Source organism: Carassius auratus, chromosome 41, assembly GCF_003368295.1.
Source record: "Carassius auratus strain Wakin chromosome 41, ASM336829v1, whole genome shotgun sequence".
In the NCBI taxonomy this organism is placed as follows: domain Eukaryota; kingdom Metazoa; phylum Chordata; class Actinopteri; order Cypriniformes; family Cyprinidae; genus Carassius; species Carassius auratus.
Genome location: NC_039283.1, coordinates 4195175 through 4215564, shown reverse-complemented (window position 1 = coordinate 4215564; position 20390 = coordinate 4195175). Strand labels below are relative to the sequence as shown.

At 38.2% G+C, this 20390-nt stretch overlaps 3 protein-coding genes and 4 non-coding genes across 7 annotated transcripts; 2 read left to right on the top strand and 5 right to left on the bottom strand.

Moving 5' to 3' along the window:
- The first annotated feature begins 440 nt into the window (after positions 1-440).
- On the top strand, positions 441-1919 carry LOC113059840 (INO80 complex subunit C-like). The gene is made up of 5 exons (XM_026228465.1): positions 441-764; positions 871-969; positions 1053-1164; positions 1359-1426; positions 1528-1919. The coding sequence occupies exons 1-5, from the start codon at positions 549-551 to the stop codon at positions 1657-1659; spliced, it is 627 nt and encodes a 208-aa protein (XP_026084250.1). The 5' UTR covers positions 441-548; the 3' UTR covers positions 1660-1919.
- Positions 1920-4601: 2682 nt separating this feature from the next.
- Positions 4602-7350, bottom strand: LOC113059839 (zinc-binding protein A33-like). Its single transcript, XM_026228464.1, has 6 exons — positions 6712-7350; positions 6497-6592; positions 6176-6406; positions 5950-5972; positions 5750-5868; positions 4602-5498 (listed from the first exon to the last, which is right to left on the bottom strand). Exons 1-6 carry the CDS (start codon positions 7102-7104, stop codon positions 4942-4944), a joined length of 1419 nt encoding a protein of 472 aa, XP_026084249.1. The 5' UTR covers positions 7105-7350; the 3' UTR covers positions 4602-4941.
- Positions 7351-8783: 1433 nt separating this feature from the next.
- Positions 8784-8856, bottom strand: trnat-ugu (transfer RNA threonine (anticodon UGU)). The gene has a single exon. It is a non-coding gene; the product is annotated as a tRNA-Thr (tRNA).
- Positions 8857-10348: 1492 nt separating this feature from the next.
- trnat-ugu (transfer RNA threonine (anticodon UGU)) lies at positions 10349-10421 on the bottom strand. Its single transcript has one exon. It is a non-coding gene; the product is annotated as a tRNA-Thr (tRNA).
- Positions 10422-11420: 999 nt separating this feature from the next.
- On the bottom strand, positions 11421-11493 carry trnat-ugu (transfer RNA threonine (anticodon UGU)). The gene has a single exon. It is a non-coding gene; the product is annotated as a tRNA-Thr (tRNA).
- A 2409-nt stretch (positions 11494-13902) lies between these two features.
- trnat-ugu (transfer RNA threonine (anticodon UGU)) lies at positions 13903-13975 on the bottom strand. Its single transcript has one exon. It is a non-coding gene; the product is annotated as a tRNA-Thr (tRNA).
- A 1293-nt stretch (positions 13976-15268) lies between these two features.
- LOC113059838 (pyruvate dehydrogenase [acetyl-transferring]-phosphatase 1, mitochondrial-like) lies at positions 15269-18504 on the top strand. The gene is made up of 2 exons (XM_026228463.1): positions 15269-15384; positions 16575-18504. The coding sequence occupies exon 2, from the start codon at positions 16589-16591 to the stop codon at positions 18149-18151; it is 1563 nt and encodes a 520-aa protein (XP_026084248.1). The 5' UTR covers positions 15269-15384; positions 16575-16588; the 3' UTR covers positions 18152-18504.
- The last annotated feature ends 1886 nt before the right edge of the window (positions 18505-20390 follow it).

Genomic DNA, 20390 nt, shown 5'->3' with positions numbered 1-20390 from the left:
GAGAGATGAAAAATAATTACCTGACATCTGTTTTTAACAAAGTTAATTAGTCATTTATTTCCCCCAGCAACATGTGATTGAAATATAAATGGCGTTACCTTCTTGTATTCTGTAATGAGTCTGTCATAGAGCATAAATCAAACTTAACTTCAGCTAACTGCTGTGAAAGGGAATAGGCAATGTTTTGGCCCTATTTTAAATTAAACTCTAAATATATTACAGAGATGTTAGGCTCAATCTATGCAAGAACATCCATTTTATTGTTTTCAATTTAGATTTGAACAAGTGTTTGCCATCTAACTAAACCTCAGAACACATATAAAACAACCTGAAAGATGATCATTTCTGTAGCTATAAATAACAATGATCTTTGATTTTGTGTTTTATTTGTTCTGCAATAATTCATCTTGCGAAATCGACTGTAGCAACGGAATACAACCGTCTGGCACGTTTTCATTACTTCCGGGTGAACAGGATGTTGTGATTAGCTGCAGGCTAATGTGTGTATTAAATTCCAGGTTATGTTTGTAAAAAGTCAGTGAAGGCAAATGTCTGTCCCTTCCGATCCGGGAATATCAAAGGCAAAGGATTTAAATCCAGCGACGCTCTCTACGGGTAAATCTGTGACAGCGGCGGCGTTAGTTGCTCAGGCCCGGGGTAAGAAACGAGCCGTCAGTCCCGCGACTCCCGCAACCGCGCAGCCACATAACAACAGCGGTAAAAAGAAAAAAACACAACCTGCATCCTCAGCTACTCAAGCTCAGGTAAAGAATCAACTATATCTTCTCTACGTCACAGGTCTACGTTTTACATTCCTTGGTTTATTACATAACGAAATGTTTCTCATTGATGGTGCTGCATTTGTCACAGGTTGCCCCAGTGGAGTCGACTTCTGAGGGAAAACCTGTGGGAGCTGTTGATCTAGAAACTTCTCCCAAATGTCTTCCTTTTAAGGACCCCAAATTTGTGGTAAGATTGTTTCAGAGTAAAGATAGAAAAAAAAAATCTCTGTTGCAGTTAAATAGATTCAGAAGTTCTTGCTGCTTCACTAGCACTCAGGTATCGGTGGAGCAGCAGCAGGGAAGAAGAATCGGACGTGGAAGAATCTGAAGCAGATTTTAGCAGCGGAGAAAGCACTGCCCTGGAAAATCTCTGATCCTAACTGTGAGTCTGACTTACAAAAGTCATAAAACATGTATTAATCAGACTAGTATTGTCAAAGAAGTTATATAAGGCATATAATTATTGCCCAACCTTTCAGTTACATGGATGTGTTTATATCTTAAAAGTCATGTCAGAGTGTAATTGTTGATTTATGTTGACAATATTTAAATCCCAATTGTCTTTTTTTCTGTCAGACTGCAGCATAGATGCACTTCCATCTATGAAACCTGCTAAAAAGTACTCTGACATCTCAGGTCTTCCGGTGAGTCTGTTGTAAAAAAAAAAAAAATTAATAATGTACAAGAAAATTCTGACTCTTCATTTCTGGAACCTCTCCTGAATATGTTTGTATCTGTGTCCTAGGCAAACTACACTGACCCTCAAACTAAACTGCGTTTTGCATCGACGGAAGAGTTTTCCTACATCCGTCAATTGCCAACAGACGTGGTGACCGGATACCTGACTCTCCGTAAAGCCACCTGCATTGTGCCCTAATGGAGTACCCCCCAAAACACACATGTACTTGCTGACTGAACACAGAATGCTATATGATCTAAAGGACTAATATACTTGCATCAGAACAATTTGGGTTTCTTGTGAATGTTTATGGTTGCTTTCATTGTGAATTGACAGTTTAAACCAATGTAAGACCGAGTGACAATTTTTCCCAATAGATTTTCAGTAGATTGTTTTCAGTGAACTACTTGTATCGTTATGATGTATATTTAGTAAAATTAAACTTGATATCACCTCTATTTGTGATCTATGTGTGTTTGTGTATATAAACCAAAAACAAAGAAAAGCTCAGTATTGCTTTTTATTCTGCTCTCATCCACCAGCATCAGGAGGTATTTACAGTGATGCATTGAAGGAAGAACCAACAAACCCAAAATTTCTTACACATTCTTTTAAGAGAGTCTCAACTTTTTCAACTTTTTTTTTTTAAGTTTCTCCCTGAAGTTACATTAACACAGGACTGTAAACTAAACACCTGTAAAAAAAAAAAATATATATATATATATATATATATATATATATATATATATATGGAACAACACTGTCTTATTTGGAGCCCAGTTGGCTTCATTTGTTCTTAAGTATATTATGCCTTACATGATGTCTCTAATCTCCAAGCCCAAACATAAACATTACAGTCAAACAACAGAGAAGTTTGCCTTATCATATGATTTCACCAGGCCTGGTCTTATTAAAATAAGAATATAATTTAAATGGCTTCAGTACTTCAGTAATGTCTGAGAGTCATCTCACCACTGGCGTGATCAAATCCTTAACAACTGTTAGAATGGTAGGATAAGACTGAAAAACCATCACAGGCAAAAGTGACAAAAGGTATGTAAGCAAGGCAAGTTTATTTATATAGCACATTTCGTACACAATGTTAATTCAAAGTGCTTAACATAAAGTAAGTAAAATAGTCATGAAGAAAAATAATACAAAAGTAAAAACAAGCAATTTTTAAACTTTGGAAATGATTTAAAAATTGACTTATTTAAAATTAATTTAAAACTGTTACAAATAGAAAATGATTTTACATAAAATACAGTGCAATCGGTGCGGACATTGCACAGTGCTCATTCAATAAATGCACAGCTTAACAGATGAGTAAATGTTTTAGCACATCTGATCTCTTCTGGAAACTGATTCCAACTGCCGTCAGCATAGTAACTAAAGGCAGACTCCCCTTGTTTTGTGTGAACCCTTGGTATTTATAACTCAGTCGATCCTAATGATCTGAGTGGTCTGTTAGGTTTATATTCAGTGAACATATCTGCAATATATTTTGGTCCTGGGTCATTGAGTGATTTATAGGCGAGTAAAAGTACTTTAAAATCAATCCTAAATGTAACTGGGAGCCAGTGTAAGGACCTGAGGACTGGTGTGATATGCTCAGATTTTCTTGGTCTAGTCAGAATCCTAGCAGCAGCGTTCTGGATGAGCTGCAGCTTTCTAATGTTCTTTTTGGGAAGTCCCGTGAGGAGCCCATTACAATAGTCCACCCTGCTGGTGATAAAGGCAAGAACAAGTTTCTCCAAGTCTTGACTGGAAATAAAACATCTAATTCTTGCAATGTTTTTTAGATGATTGTATTCTGATTTAGTTACTGCTTTGACATGACTACTGAAACTAAGGTCTGTTTCCAGAATCACACCAAGATTTCTGACTTGATTTTTAGTTGTTTGACTCCTAGAGTCAAGGTATGCTTTTACCTTGAAAACGTCATCTTTGTTTAAAAAAAAATGCAATAACTTCAGTTTTTTCCTTGTTTAACTGAAGAAAGTTCTGGCACATCCAACTATTAATTTCACCAATACATTGGCAGAGGAAGTCAATGGGGCTGTAGTCATTTGGAGATAAGGCTAGGTAAATTATCTGACTAAGTGGGTGCACATACAGGCTAAACAAGAGCGGTGGAAGAATTGAGCCTTGTGGGACTCCGCATGTCATGGACATCCACTTAGACTTCTGCTCTCCTATACTCAGATAATAAACTCTTCCAAGTATGACCTGAACCATTTGACTACTGTCCCAGAAAGCCCGACCCAGTTTTCCAGTCTCTGTAGAAGTATGTTATAATCTAATGTGTCAAACGCATCACTGAGATCTAGTTATACCAGCACTGATATTTTACCAGAATCAGAATTTAAGCGAGTATCATTTATTATCTTAATAAGTAGAAGTGAGGCATTCACCACTTCATCTGTCTGACCTCTGCATTGCTCAACAGTGGCAAAAAAGAGAATGAGTGTTGTTTAAGTTACTGTTTATAAGGTCTGAGAAGAAATTCTGTCTACCTGTGACATTAAAAGCATGAAGGCTGTCTTTATAAATGCTATAGTGAATTTCAAGTTTCATCTTCCGCCACATCCGCTTGGCTTTTCTGCATTGTCTTTTCATAGTCTGAACTGCTGTTGACCTTCTCCAAACTGATTTCTGTCTGTTTGTTGGAGCTATATCATCAATAACATTCTTAACTTTTGAGTTAAAGGAATCAAGGAGAATATCAAGAGTCTCCAGAAATGCTTGGTGTTAAAGATATAGCCTCCATAAATAGTACACTTGTGTTCTTGTTTATGCATCTCCTTCTGACAGAGACAGATCTAGATTCAGTGGTAGCAGAGATCAATATATCAAATAAAGTACAGAAGTGATAAGATAGTGCTATGTCCTTAATAACAATGGATGAAATGTTTAGACCCCTACTGAAGATTAAATCTAGAGTGTGTCCACCTTTGTGTGTGGGTCCATGAAACATGCTGAATCAGGTCAAAAGTGTTTAGAACCATTATCATTTCTTTTGTAGTTTTGTTTTTGCATTATCTATGTGAATATTAAAATCCCTTGCAATAGCAAAACAGTCAAACTCTGAGGACATCATTGATAATATTTCTGTGACCTCTTCAACAAAGGCTGGAGAGTATTTTGGAGGCCTGTAAATAATGATAAACAGAATGCTTGGAGCACCTTTCAGCACAATCCCTAGATATTCAAAAGACAAGTACTGACCAAATGACACTTGCTTGCATTAGTGTCCTGAAGATGAGGACAGAGCTGAAGACAGACTTGTTAAAAGGAAGGCTCTGGAGATGCTATTAACATACAATAATCAGTATTATAACTGAGTGAAAGATTACATATAGCTAAAGAATTAGATTCCTTTGAGTATGAGTACTTTGAGCTAATTCAGTTAAAGGCCGAATGATATTGGGCTCAAAAACGATTATATTGATCTTTAATATTAAGGCAGATGTAATGTTACTAGCGCGTCATACAAAACTGTTTTTCTGTTGTTACAACTACTGTAGCTGGTAATATCTTCAGAGGGACAGATCCATCAAAAGAATAAAACAATGGAAAGACTCTCTCTTTGAAGGAGGTTGTTATTGTGCGTAGAAGTGTATTATTTACAAGATCACAGAATGAGAGTTTTCCTCTGTCCCAGTCCAGCTCCACTCTCACCCTCTGAAGCTTTTCTTTAACTGGAACTGGTCTGTTTGGTTTCTGTGGGGATTGTGAGAAATATTTACCATCTTCATACCACATGCACCAGACATTGGTTTTGAAGAAAACGTCTCCTTTCCTTTGGTTCGATTCTGTGGTTACTCCAATAACCCACTCTGAATTGTCTCCAACCTCCACATCCCAGAAGTGTGTTCCTGAGTCAAAGCCCTCTGAACCCAGAACACAGGAATATTCATCGAATCTCTCTGGATTATCCGGAACTTGTTGCCACTTTTCACTGCTTGTCAGACTGGTCAGATCATCAGAGAGGATCAGATAAGTATTAGCAGTGTTTGGGTCCAGAGTCACAGGAGCTGATGAGAGATACAAACAACAGGTGCTTTTATTCTGATTCTAATTTAAATAGTATGAGTGAATGAGTGAATACACTATCATTAATAAACACTTTGTCTTATTTCTAACATAGTTTCTTGGACTTTGCTCTGTGTTATGGAAAGACCCCTTGCTTTATTCATCTTTGACTTTAAATATGAGGGTCAAGTTTGCGGGTGAATGTTTTTCCTTCATATCTGCGTATGTTTAATCTGCAATATCTTAGACTCACAGTTTTGAACAAGTTGCTGCATCTTCTTCCAGACTCTGAAGGTCAGGTTTCTCAGATGATCTGCCACATTAATCAAAGCTCCAGAAAGCATCTGTGGATCTTGCTGTGAACTTTGGGCTCTGGAATAACATTCACTAGTCAGAACTGCATTGAGTTTGAGTTCACAATCAACAACACAAGTGACACGACGGCTCACTTACCTTTCCATTGTGGCATTAAAGCTCTAAAAAAAAAACAGTACAAAACAATTTAGTATCTCATTGATTTATAATTATACAATTTATATATATATATATATATATATATATATATATATATATATATATATATATATATACACACATTCATGAATCATGTCAAAATAGCTTCTCAATACAGGTTTAAAGTAAGTTTTGTGCACAAGAAGAAATGGAAATCAGTTCTCACGTGTAGAAATGAGACGTCACTTCGATTCATCTTCTCCTCTATGTCTTTTATTGTGTCTGATAGAGCTGAGATCTGTCTGTTCATCTTCTCAAGCTTCTCCTTCATCGTCTGACTCTTCTGCTCTTCCTCCTTCCTCAGTGCAGTGATTGAAGCTGCTTCTTCATCTTGCAGAAACTGATGAAGCTTCATAAACTCTTCTCTAATCTGCTGTTCTGTGAGCTCAGCTTGAGTCTGAAAAAATATGCATTCCCATATAACAAATTACAAATACATGATATGTTCGGTGTTGAAAATATTGATGATTTGACTCTGCATCCTCACCTTGATGTGCCGGACTGTTGTATCACACTCGCCTTTATTTTTCTCTGCATGTTCAAGCTTCTCTTGTAAGGACTTCAGCGCTGTATTAAGCTGCTCCTTGAATTTAACAAAGTGAAAATCTGTGAAAGTGCATTTTCTGGGAGAACCAACTGTATAAATAATTGTAACCAATTATGTTTTTATTATTTCTAGGAGACAAGAGAAAAATGTCCTACTTTGTAAGCTGGAACAGCCTCATTGACTGGGCTGAATTTGTGATTAGAGTGTTTTTCTGAGTCTCTGCACACAATACACACAAGCTGTTTATGATCCAAGCAGAAGAGTTTGAATTTCTCATTGTGGACACTACAGACCTCCTCAGACCCTGAAGCACTTTCTGCTGTGAATGACTCGCATAAGTTCTTTAACACCAGATTACATGGAGGCTCGTCTCTTGAGGATCTTCTCCTGCAGATGGGACAGTCCTGAATATCCCTGTCTCTCCAGAACTTTTGAAGACACTCTTTACAGATACTGTGACTACATGACAGAAGAACAGGAGTCTTAAAGATGTCAAAGCACACTGGACAATTAAGATCTTCTACAGATACTATTTTCACAGAAGCCATTCTCAGCTTTTGAATAAAACCAATGATCTTGATCTTTGTTTCACTTTCTCTTCTTCGGTTTAAAAAACCCCCAAAAACATCAGAATCTGTGGTCTTGCTGTCTGTCCTTAGAAATTCGCGCTTCAAAAATCCTTTTTTATTTTTGTTTTTATTTGTCTAAGAAATGTTCAGTCTGTGCACCGCTGAGAAAAATAAAATGGATCGCATCTTGGCCGTTCTAAAGGGCGGAACAGACCATGCGCTAGTATGCACATTGCACCTTTTCTTCAATGCGGAAGTAAGTCTACAGGTGACACTTCCGGTTCATTAGCCGCTCTAGGTAAATAACGAGGAAAATAACAACGTGCAGTAATTGCAAAAACTGTTTGCAATTCAAACCAGTATGCTCATAATTTAGATAATACATTTGAATAAAATGATAAGATATGATTTCCCCCTTCATTTCGGGTATCTCTCTTTTTTATGTTTTGTAAATATGAGCTACAACAAAAACTGTAGCTACCAAATAATAACTCACAATCCCCTGCAGATATATGTGTATTCTTATATGTGAAAAAACAAGAAAATCAAATCACACTAAATAAACCTTTTAAGTCTAACAAGATCAGACAAAGGACAGATTGGTCACATTCTAGAGACCCACGTGACTTCATATGTAAGTGACTCGTTTCTCCAGAACAAACTTTTTATATGATCTTTCTGTACTGTCATATATGTGATGTATCTCTAATGTCCAAACACAAATTTGATTGTAATATGAAATATGCCCTATATAGTGAAATGTCTTGATATAACTGAAATGGGAGCATCAATAACATGTTTGTTTTATAATAGAGACAATGATAGATCCAGAAAGGCCAAAAAAAAAAAAGATTGGTATTTGGTTAGAAATCAACTTTATAGGACCACACAGGTTGAGCTGTACTAAACAGTTCAGCATCTCACATCATGTTCATTCTCTGATGTCCTTTCATACATTTTTATCTTTGTAAGTTTTATCTGCTTGTGGATGCATATGGCTGCTTCCATTGTGAATTTGAAATGTATTGCCTCAAAATAAAGTGAAATGACCCCCTTTACACTTATAGACTTTCGATAAACTGTTTCAAAAGAACAATCTTCATTCTTATGCTGTATGTCTGACGTAATATTATTTATAATTAGTAATTTGTATACTTAAGTACACTGTAGCCCCGATAGCTCATACATAGGTTTTATTTTTCTGCCATCTACCGGCATCTCAAGGTATTACAGTGGTACATTGAGAAAACAAACCTGCATTGTACAGTACAGGTAAATAAATGATAGAAAATAGAACTAAGTCTCACAGCCTCTAGATAAAGGGTTGATAATTACAGATATAGGGTCCAACCCTGCTACTGTCCTGCAGACTTCAGTTCCAACACACCTCTCTGTAATTATCAAGTAGCCCTGAACACCTTCTTTAGCTGGATCAGATGTGTTTGAATCTGTAGGACGGTAGCAGGGTTGGGGACCACTGGTCTACCTGCTAGTTGGTCTCCTCAAGGATGATTGTGTTTCAGTCTGATATCTGTAATTCCCAGCTTTCCTCCTTCTTGAAGGTTTATGTTCATCCATATGAGCACAGTATGTTGAATCTTCATCTTAACTTCAGGGTCATTTTCAGAACAGGTCACCTTTTAAAAATGTAACCAATTAGGCCCCAGCGAGGATCGAACTCGCGACCCCTGGTTTACAAGACCAGTGCTCTAACCACTGAACTATGGAGCCTCTCCTGATGTCTGTCACTCATGTATGTGTTATAAAGGGTTCACTTTGAGTTAGCATAACAAAGACACAGAGATGCAGGCAGCCTGAGATGTCTTAACGGATGTCAAAGCTAAGGGTGGCTCTAGAAGTTGTTGGGGCCTTTTAATTGTTGTAACATAGTATCCTTGCACATAGATGACTATTTTAACATTTAAGAAAACATGGATCATCAACTGTTTTATTCGGACATGATCTTATTTCTGCATTTACTTTCTAGCCCACATAAATCACAGACAAATCAGAAATAAAGAGTGGATCAGAATAGAATTATCAGTAAATATGTATCATTATTTTTTAAACATTATTTATAAATATTTCTGAAACACCATCATTTTCCTTTTCTAGCTTATATATTTGATTCATTAATATATATTTTTGTTCGTCATCATGTAGATGATCTTGTGTTACACATTTTTTCTGTTGTTACATGCACATTAGCTGGTAACATCCTCAGAGAGGAATTTACATCATGACTGTAAAACAATGGGAAGACTCTCTCTGTGAGGGTAGTTGTCAGTGTGTGTGGATCACAGAATTGATCGCTTTCTGGGGATTGTAAGAAATATTAATCATCTCTGTATATACACTCCAGACATTGAGGTTAAAGAAAGCTGTTACCCTCCTTTGGTTTCTCTCAAACCTCCACATCCCAGACCCATGTTCTTCTTCTGGAAGGATTTGTAATAGGGTGGAGTTAAAAACCTTCATACTAGACCAGGGCCATCCTTAGCCGACACGGTCTTAGTGATGACCTTATACTATACTGTACTATAGACCTTATACTAAATAACTTTGTCATTGTCAGTTTTTGCAATTACTTTGTACTTTGTAACTATGTCACTATGTCTATCAATCATTATTATGTATTAGTAGACTGCTTGATATCTGTTCAAACATTATTTTGATGGTCCCTCAACAGGCATTCAATTGATTATAAGCAACTTTGCAGGTACATTTCAACTAAACCTAACACTAAACCTAACCTAACTGTCTAGTAGTACTGTGGTTGGTTTGAGTTCCTGTGTGTGTGGAGCTGAGAACTGACTGCTGATGGCTTTAGTTTAAAGTATATCCCCGTAAATAGGACAGTATATACTAAATAGAAATAGGACTCGCAACCGAAATTAATAATTTCTTTATTTGAATTTCTCTTGAAAGCACCTGGTTGGAGCAGCTCACAACATTGCTGATAAATAAATCATCTGATTTCATTGTATGATGTTGGTCTGGCTGTTATTTGGTCTCTTCAAGAATGACTGTATTTCTCATGCCAACAAGAGCCTGTGTGGAGGAACAGGACCTGGTCTAAAGACATGCATGTCCCAGTTTTCCTTCTTCTGTGAAGGTTCATGTTCTTCTAGATGAGCACATTATGTCATGTGGTGTTTGGTCCTCATCAGCTCTAATCCAGGGTCATTTTCAGAACAGGTCACTTTTCAAAAGGTTTCTGATCAGGCCCCAGCGAGAATTGAACTCGCGACCCCTGGTTTACAAGACCAGTGCTCTAACCACTGAGCTATGGAGCCTCACCTGATGTTTGTCACTCATGTACGTGACATAAACATATCATCTTGAGTTAGCATAACAAAGACACACCTAAAGGAGTTGGCAGGCAGCCTGAGTTCACAATCAACAACAAAAGTGACACGACGGCTCACTTACCTTTCCATGATGACTGTAAGTCCTGGAAAATAAACAAAACAATTTAAGTATATCTTCAAACAATTAATATTTGCATAAAAATAGTATTAAAGGAGATTCCTTAAACTGGGGAAAGTTTGACTGTGCTGGTAGGTAAGTTGTTTTGAATACAAGAAAACAGTTCTCACATTTAATAACATGCTACTAGTCTTCATCTTCTCCTCTATGTTTTTTAATGTGTCTGATAGAGCTGAGATCTGTCTGTTCATCTTCTCAAGCTTCTCCTTCATCGTCTGACTCTTCTGCTCTTCCTCCTTCCTCAGTGCAGTGATTGAAGCTTCTTCTTCATCTTGCAGAAACTGATGAAGCTTCATAAACTCCTCTCTAATCTGCTGTTCTGTGAGCTCAGCCTGATTTTAAACATAAAAATAAATAATAACTGAACTAAATCACCTCAGCATTTACACATTTCTGATGAAGATATTTGACGTTTCCTCTCTGTAAATGACTCTCATATGTTTTTAACACCAAGTTAGGAAAATAAACCTGCATTGTGCAGTACAGGTAAATGATAGAAAATAGAACATAGAAATAAGTCTCACGTCCTCTAGATAAAGGAATCATTTCTTTAAATATATTTTTTTTCTATCGAAAGCCCCTGGTTGGAGCAGCTCACAATGTTGCTGGTAAAGTTTCTGAATTTATTTTACTGATGTTGGTCTCATCAAGGATGACTGTTTTTCACAACATGAGCCTGATATCCGCAATTCAAAGCTCTCCTTCTTGAAGGTTTATGTTTATCCATATGAGCACAGTATGTTGCATCTTCATCTTAACTTCAGGGTCATTTTCAGAACAGGTCAGCTTTTAAAATTGTATCATTTAGGCCCAAGCGAAGATTGAACTCGCAACCCCTGGTTTACAAGACCAGTGCTCTAACCACTGAGCTACGGAGCCTCACCTGATGCTTGTCACTCACCTAAAGGAGTTTACAGGCAGCCTGAGATGTCTTGACATGCTTCAATCAATGGATCGGGGAAAAGGTCAGATCTTAGGGTGTGAAGCTCTTGGGGAAGTGGCTCTAGTAGTTGGTGGAGCCTTTACTTGTTGTAATACAGAATCACTGCACATGCATATTATATTTACATGAGAAATTTACACAGAATGAGAGTTTTCCTCTGTCCCAGTTCAGCTCCATTCTCACCCTCTGAAGCTTTTCTTTAACTGGAACTGGTCTGTTTGGTTTCTCTGCGCCTTGTGAGATATATTTACCATCTTCATACCACATGCACAAGACACAAGTGTAAAAGAAAGCTGTTCCCTTCCTTTGGATTGATTCTGTGGTTACTCCGATAATCCAATATGAATAGTCTCCAACCTCCACATCCCAGAAGTGTGTTCCTGAGTTAAAGCCCTCTGAATCCAGAACACAGGAATATGGATGAAACCTCCCTGGATTATTATAGGAACCAGTTGCTGTGTCTTGCTATGTCTCAGACCGGTCAGATCATCAGACAGAATCAGACGTGTACTAGCAGTGTTCACTGTTCCAGAGTCACAGGTCAAAGAGAGATACAAACAACAGGGATACTAATGGTGTCTAAAGTACTATAGTATAGTCTACTCATTGGGCCTGGGGAGAAGGGGGCCCACTTCTCGTAAAACTACTCCATAGGTCTTAGTCATGACTGTGTGTAGTCACATTGTCTGTAACACACTCTTATATGTGAACCAAAAACAATACTGTACTGTATAGGTTTTATTTTGCTGCAACCGGCATCTCAAGGTATTACAGTGGTACATTAAGAAAATAAACCTGCACTGTACAGTACAGTACAGTACAGGTAAATGATAGAAAATAGAAATAAGTCTCAGACCCTCTATGAATAATTTCTTTAATTTTTATTATTTCTCTTGAAATCCCCTGGTTTGAGCAGCTCACAGTGTTGCTGGTAAAGTCTCTGATTTTATTTTACTGATGATGGTCTCCTCAAGGATGACTGTTTTTCACAACATGAGCCTGATATCTGCAATTCAAAGCTCTCCTTCTTGAAGGTTTATGCTAGGGATCCTCAAATCTGGCCAATGAGATCCACTTTCCTGCAGAGTTTAGCTCTAACCCTAACCCTAAACAAACCTGAGCAGGTTAATCAGTGTCTTCAGGTTCATTAGAAAATCACAGGTAGATGAGTTGGATCAAGGTTGGAGCAAAACTGCACTGGACCTCCAGGACAAGATTTGATGAATTCTGGTTTATGTTCATCCATATGAGCACAGTATGTTGCATCTTCATCTTAACTTCCAGGTCATTTCCAGAACAGAACACATTTTAAAATTGCATCACTTAGGCCCCAGCGAGGATTGAATTCACAACTCCAGGTTTACAAGACCAGTGCTTTAACCACTGAGCTATGGGGCTCAAAGCTAAGGGTGGCTCTAGAAGTTAGTGAGACATTCTAATTGTTGTAACATAGAATCCTTGCACATATTTGACTATTTTAACATGTAAGAAAACATGGATATCCATCAACTGTTTTATTCGGACATGATCTTATTTCTGCATTTACTTTCTAGCCCACATAAATCACAGACAAAAGATCAGAAATAAAGAGTTGATCAGAATAGAATTATCAGTAAATATTTATCATCCTATTTCTGAAACACCATCAGACATTTTTCTAGAATTATTGTGTTATTTTCTAGCTTATATATTTGATTCATTAATATATATTTTTGTTCGTCATCATGTAGATGATCATGTGTTACGCAGTTTTTCTGTTGTTACATCCACTTTAGTTGTTAACATCCTCAGAGAGGAATTTACATCATGACTGTAAAACAATGGAAAGACTCTCTCTGTGAGGGTAGTTGTCAGTGTGTGTAGATCACAAAATGATCGATATTTTTGGGGTTTTCTGGAGATTGTAAGAAATCGCAGAGAACTGACTGCTGATGGATTTTGTTTACTAGTATATTACAGTATATAGGACAGTATATACTAAATAGAAATAGGACTCACACCCGAAAGGAATAATTTCTTTAATTAGTTAATCATTTATTTCTCTTGAAAGCCCCTGCTTGGAGCAGCTCGCAACATTGCTGATAAATAAATCATCTGATTTTATTGTATGATGTTGGTCTGCCTGTTATTTGGTCTCTTCAAGAATGACTGTATTTCTCATGCCAACAAGAGCCTGTGAGGAGGAACAGGACCTGGTCTAAAGACATGCATGTCCCAGTTTTCCTTCTTCTGTGAAGGTTCATGTTCATCCAGATGAGCACATTATGTCATGTGGTGTTTAGTCCTCATCAGCTCTAATCCAGGGTCATTTTCAGAACAGGTCACTTTTCAAAAGGTTTCTGATCAGGCCCCAGCGAGAATTGAACTCGCGACCCCTGGTTTACAAGACCAGTGCTCTAACCACTGAGCTATGGAGCCTCACCTGATGTTTGTCACTCATGTACGTGACATAAACATATCATCTTGAGTTAGCAAAACAAAGACACACCTAAAGGAGTTGGCAGGCAGCCTGAGTTCACAATCAACGACACAAGTGACACAACGGCTCACTTACCTTTCCATGATGACTGTAAGTCCTGGAAAATAAACAAAACAATTTAAGTATATCTTCAAACAATTAATATTTGCTTAAAAATAGTATTAAAGGAGATTCCTTAAACTGGGGAAAGTTTGACTCTGCTGGTAGGTAAGTTATTTTGAATACAAGAAACAGTTCTCACATTTAATAACATGCTACTAGTCTTCATCTTCTCCTCTATGTCTTTTATTGTGTCTGATGGAGCTGAGATCTGTCTGTTCATATCCTCAAGCTTCTCCTTTATCGTCTGACTCTTCTGCTCTTCCTCCTTCCTCAGTGCAGTGATTGAAGCTGCTTCTTCATCTTGCAGAAACGTAATCTGCCGTTCTTTGAGCTTAGCCTGAGTTTAAACATAAAAATAAAAAATAACTGAACTAAATCACCTCAGCATTTACACATTTCTGTCCATGATCAGTCGTGTTGAAATTCTAAATACTCACCTTGATGTGCTGAGCTGTTTTATAGCACTCTTTTTAAACTTCTTTTGTGTGTTAAAGTTTCTCTTGTATGGTCTCTAGTGATGAATTGAGTTTCTCCTAGAAAGTTTAAATGTTAAAATCAACGAAACTCCAGTTTCTATTTTTGAAATAATATAGCAATTAAGGATGAAGGGGACATGAAATGGGAGTAATGTTTCTTACCTTGTATGAAGAAACTGCTTCATTAATGAGGCAGAATCTGTGATTGGAGTGTTTTTCTTAATCTCTGTACACAATACACACAAGCAATTTGTCTTGGTGTCAGGGGCTTCCAGTACAGAAAGTACAAACATAATGCAGACATGCATAAAGGTAATTAAAACTTGAATAATAAAGAGAACAGACAATAAATTATAAACAACAATATAGTAATATAGGTTGTTTTGGTGCTCAGAGCGCTTTAGCGCCAGCCAAAGTTAATAAATAAATAAATAAATGTGAAAATAAATTTATGTGGGAAAATGCAATAGTTTTTTTTTTGTAGATTAATTTATACATTTGTTTGTATTTATTTACACATTTGTTTGTTTATATTTATATATTTATTTACGTATGTATTTATTTGTTGTTTCTTTGGCATTCCTATAATTATACCCGGAAAAGGAAAGGTTAAGCGCAGCCACACCTCTGATGACGTATCAGCTCTGTGAGTGGACCAATCATCTTGTCCGGTGGGAGTGGAGGTGAACCAGGCTCGCAGGACTGCATATGAACTAATGTTGCCTGACCAAACATCGACCACAAACTCAGTCAGCCACTAATATCCCCAGGTAAGAATATCTATCTTTTGTTAGGTTGTATTGAGTTGCGCTTGCAGTTCATGCGACAGTAGTGTGGAATAAATTCCATACAGCATATTTAAGATGCATTAGCATTTGATATTTGTCCACTGTGTTACAGTAACGCAGTCATGCAGTGCAAACGCGTGTGCTAGTTAAACTTTTTTCTTCGCTTTAAATATAGAGACATTTATTCGATTATTTTTCTCTGCGATGATTTCTACTGAATTATGTTGTCAAGCCTAAATGTAAACAAAATGGTAACTAAGTAGCGACTATGTATGCTGGATGATGTGAAAGGGGCGTAGTACTTTTCTCTTTTTTGCAGCTGTCGTTATTGTGAAGTTGTAACTTAAAATCGTTCTAACTTTTGATACATCGGTTGTTTGGCATGGTCCAAGAAACGCGCCTGTTTTGTGTTGGCTCCTAGATATGAACTGCACGGAATGACAGAGCGCGTGCAGCCGCGAGCTGTTTTTAGAGTACTCACCTTTTAACCCTCTATTTGCAAAAGGGTGTTCATTTTTTGTGACCCTCTTATTGAGGACAACCCCCCTAGCAACAGTTCGTTACTCGACAAGTTTCCGTTGGATAAAACATACCTTAAACATACATATATAACTTTTTTTTTATTAATAATGTAAATTATTTACTTTTATCACAAGAAAATAAGAGGAACTTTTGTGTTGTTGTTTAGACGTCAATAAGATGAGGACAGATAACAGCACTAGAGGCACCAAAAGACAATTTGGGTTGGGCAAAGAAACTTGAAGGACAGGGAATAATTGCAATGTACATTGGATTGCGAAAGGTTTGCTTTATGTAATGGGTAAATGTTAAAGGGCCAGTAATAGGCCAGTGGGACAGTCAGTGCGTCCAATGCCAAAAATGTGGCAGCACCATAAATAGCCTTGGGACACTATCCTATCCTGAATGGGAATGCTTTTCCATGCCTTGGTCTTAGTCTTGACTTAGTCAATGAGAGTAATCTTCTGATGACTTCAAATGACTGTAGTTTATACATTTTATGTTACTTTTACATAAAGACTCAATAATCTGATAAGCAATCATGGTGTCAAACGTATTTTAATTGTAACCCTGACTACTGATTTACTTTGATAGTTCTGTGTGAAATATAGGTTTTGATTAATTTTTCTAATTGAGCTATGGTTTTCCTGCAGGAGGGTAAGGTCAAATGATCATGGCTGCTACCTCCCAGGTGTTCAGGGTCATCCATGGTAGGAGGTTTGGTCGGATCCTGGTGCCAGCCATGACATTCCAAAACTGCAGCCAGTCTCCTCATCCATGCATCAATGCAACTCAGCCACACAGCTTTGAACAAAGACGGCAGCACCAGGTGCGTGGGTACAGGACCTCACCTGCATGGCACACCTACTACTTGACCCCACCTCAGGTTAACAGCATTCTAAAAGCTAATGAGTACAGCTTCAAAGTTCCTGAATTTGATGGCAAGCACCTCAGTTCGGTCATGGGCTTTGACAGCAACCAGTTACCAGCAAATGTACCCATTGAAGATCGCCGAAGTGCAGCAACGTGCTTGCAGACCCATGGCATGCTTTATGGCGTATTTGATGGCCACGCAGGCTGCGCTTGTGCTCAGGCAGTCAGCGAGCGGCTCTTCTATTACATTGCCGTTACATTACTGCCACACGAGAAGTTGGTGGAGCTGGAGAACGCCGTGGAGAGCGGACGACCTATTCACCCGATTTTGCAGTGGCACAAGCATCCCAATGACTACTTCAGCAAGGAAGCTTCACGCCTCTACTTCTCCAGTTTGCGCACATACTGGCAGGAACTTCTGGACCTTAGTGTTCCTGGGGAGCAGCTGAGTGTTGCTGAAGCTCTTGTGAGTGCCTTTAAAAGGTTGGACAATGACATATCCCTTGAAGCGCAGGTTGGTGACCCAAATGCATTCTTGCACTATTGGGTGCTTCGTGTTGCATTCTCAGGCGCTACTGCATGCGTTGCACACATTGATGGGAATGAGCTGCATGTTGCCAACACAGGAGATAGCCGTGCAGTCCTGGGTGTACAAGAACCTGATGGCTCTTTTTCTGCCCTCACGCTCTCCAATGACCACAATGCACAGAATGAATCTGAGGTGAAGCGTCTGCAGTCAGAGCACCCCCTTTCTGAGTCCAAGACTGTGGTGAAGCAGGATCGCCTGTTGGGGTTACTCATGCCGTTTCGTGCCTTTGGAGACGTCAAATTCAAGTGGAGCATCGAGCTGCAGCGGTGTGTCCTTGAGTCTGGACCAGACCAGCTCCATGAGAATGAGCATGCCAAGTTCATCCCACCCAACTACCACACACCACCCTACCTTACAGCAGAGCCAGAGGTGACGCGACACCGTCTTCGTCCACAGGATCGTTTCCTGGTGCTGGGCTCGGATGGACTGTGGGAAACACTACACAGGCAGGAGGTGGTGAGGATTGTGGGTGAACATCTCACCGGAGTGCACCAGCAGCAGCCGGTCAGTGTTGGCGGCTATAAGGTGACCCTGGGTCAGATGCAGGGATTGTTGAAGGAGAGGAAGGCTCGCATCTCCTCCACCGAGGATCAGAATGCGGCTACGCATCTGATTCGGCACGCAGTGGGGAATAATGAGTTTGGAATGGTGGACCATGAGAGGTTGTCGAAGACGTTAAGCTTGCCAGAGGAATTAGCCCGCATGTATAGGGATGATATCACAATCATTATAGTGCAGTTTAACCCACACGTCATTGGTGGACAGTAGAAGTGGACACACGACTCCTTCCACAAGCTCTGTTACATACATCATCATTTCTAATCTTCCAGACAATCTCAAACTGCATTATAAGTAATATTAGCACAGCAAAATGTTACCTACACCAGTGGAATGTATTACTATAAGTGTATTTTTATGTAAAATTTTATTTAGACATATTCATGGCAGCTGCCTTTTGAAAGGAATATTAATATTCAGTAGGTGAGCAGTGTTGATTTCTAGTGATATATGCGGAACGAAGCCAAACGGGAAAAATATTATGCTGAGCTCACCGCTGACCTACTATCACAATTAAACCCTCAAAATGCAACACACAACCATAAATAAAGATGGGAAATTTACCAATGTAGGATCAGCAGATTTTAAACTTCGGAGAGACTTTATATAGTGCTTGTATTGTGCCAAAATTAGCTTTTATGTTGTATGCTTTTAATTTTTGAATGAATGAAAAAGGAAACTGAAAGAGGTCATTTAAAAAGGTGAGTGAGGAAGAATGAGAATAGGAAGCAAAATCGCTCCAGATATGTACTTTTAAGTTGCTCTGTAACTGAGATATGTTGAATGAAAAGTTACCTTAAAGGAATAATTTTTAAAATTGAAATTCTGTCATTTACTCACCCTCATGTAATTCCAAACCTGTATGCTTTACTGTGTTCAGAAGCAAGATATTTTTAAATATGTCTCAGTGAGGGGTCCAGTCTTATTTTGGACCTCACTGGCTTTCATTATATGGACAAAAACAGTTGCTCGTAATGACTTTTTGTGTCCTACAGGTTTAGAATGACATAAGGGTAAGTAAATGATAACAGACTTTTCACTTTTTAATTCTGCCTTTAATTATTTATTTAGGTTCTAATGAACCAAATTAGTTTCTAATGTCCTTAGCCAGCACCATGAAAGCAGCAGTGAAGTGTGTAGTTGCAAAATATGTTATTTTAATACCATTTGTATTATATCTTTATTTGACTGATAAGTTGTTCTTTTTGTACAGCATGCCTTTGGTTTGCTTAAACAAATGATCATCTAGTTACTGTAAAAGTCCTGATAAATTGGTCTGCTTTGTTTTGCCTGTACATGGAGTCAGAAGTTGGGCATTTGAAGGTTTAAAAACAATTTTGGTATGGTTACTTTCATATCATTCTTTCTTTTCTCAAATATATCCCTTCTGACAGTGACACAACAAACCTGAAATGCTAACACTTCTTATAAGATGCAAACACACCTGTATGATTACACTACAGAGGAGAATTGTGGAGCTGAAAAAATTTGCTTTGTAAATTGTGTTTCCAAAGTAATTCATTTGGTTTCCAAGTATTTTTTCAAGTGATTACCGGCCACAGAGTGGAGATTACTTGAGTTCAATGTCTTTTCCTGAGGGTTATTGGACAAGGTTAAAACCATAACTCTCTGATTGTACTTTGTTGCCTGTTTTCAGTATGTTCTCATCTCTTGCACAAGAACACAGCTGATTACCACATGAAATGTTTTGAATGATAGTCAATCAGCAAACAGTGTTAAAAGTAATACTGTAATCAAGTTATTATAGGCTTGCTGAAATGTGAATACAGACTGCTTTATATTGGGAAAGCAATTGCCTAATGGTGGGGTAAGTGATTTATGGTAGCCAACGTTGATATTTCAAATCACCAAAACAAACACGCCCCTACCCCAAAAGGGTCTTGCCCCTATTTTAATAGCTCCGCCCCACACATAGACCGAGGTTATGATGTCATCAACTAGTAAAGTGTGTTTTGGTAGTACTGTGTGTTTTAAAAGCATATATTCTGTGGAACAAAGCAAAACCAATGTTACCTATCGAGAAGAAACAAAGCAACTTCAGCGTCTAATGGCAGGCCTTCGCACTCCTTGAGTTCTCTCTGGTACTGGAAACTGATTCGATATTTACGTGGATCCTACTTCTTGCCTTATGTTGTACTTCAGATGGTTGTCTCTTGGTAATATATATATATTAGGGGTGTAAGGGTTCACAAAATTCACGGTTCGGTTCGATACGATACACTGATGTCACGGTTCGGTTCGGTTCGATACGTTTTAGATACAGCAAAATGTAAAAACATCTCAACTTTTCAGAATGCCGCAAGCGCACCGCGGGTCATGTGACAAGAACCAACCAATCAGCTTCATCCTTTCCCGTAACAAGGTTGAGAGCTCAGCCAAGATGAAGGAACAGCTGATCATAGTTGTATATGGATTGCAATTTTGAAAT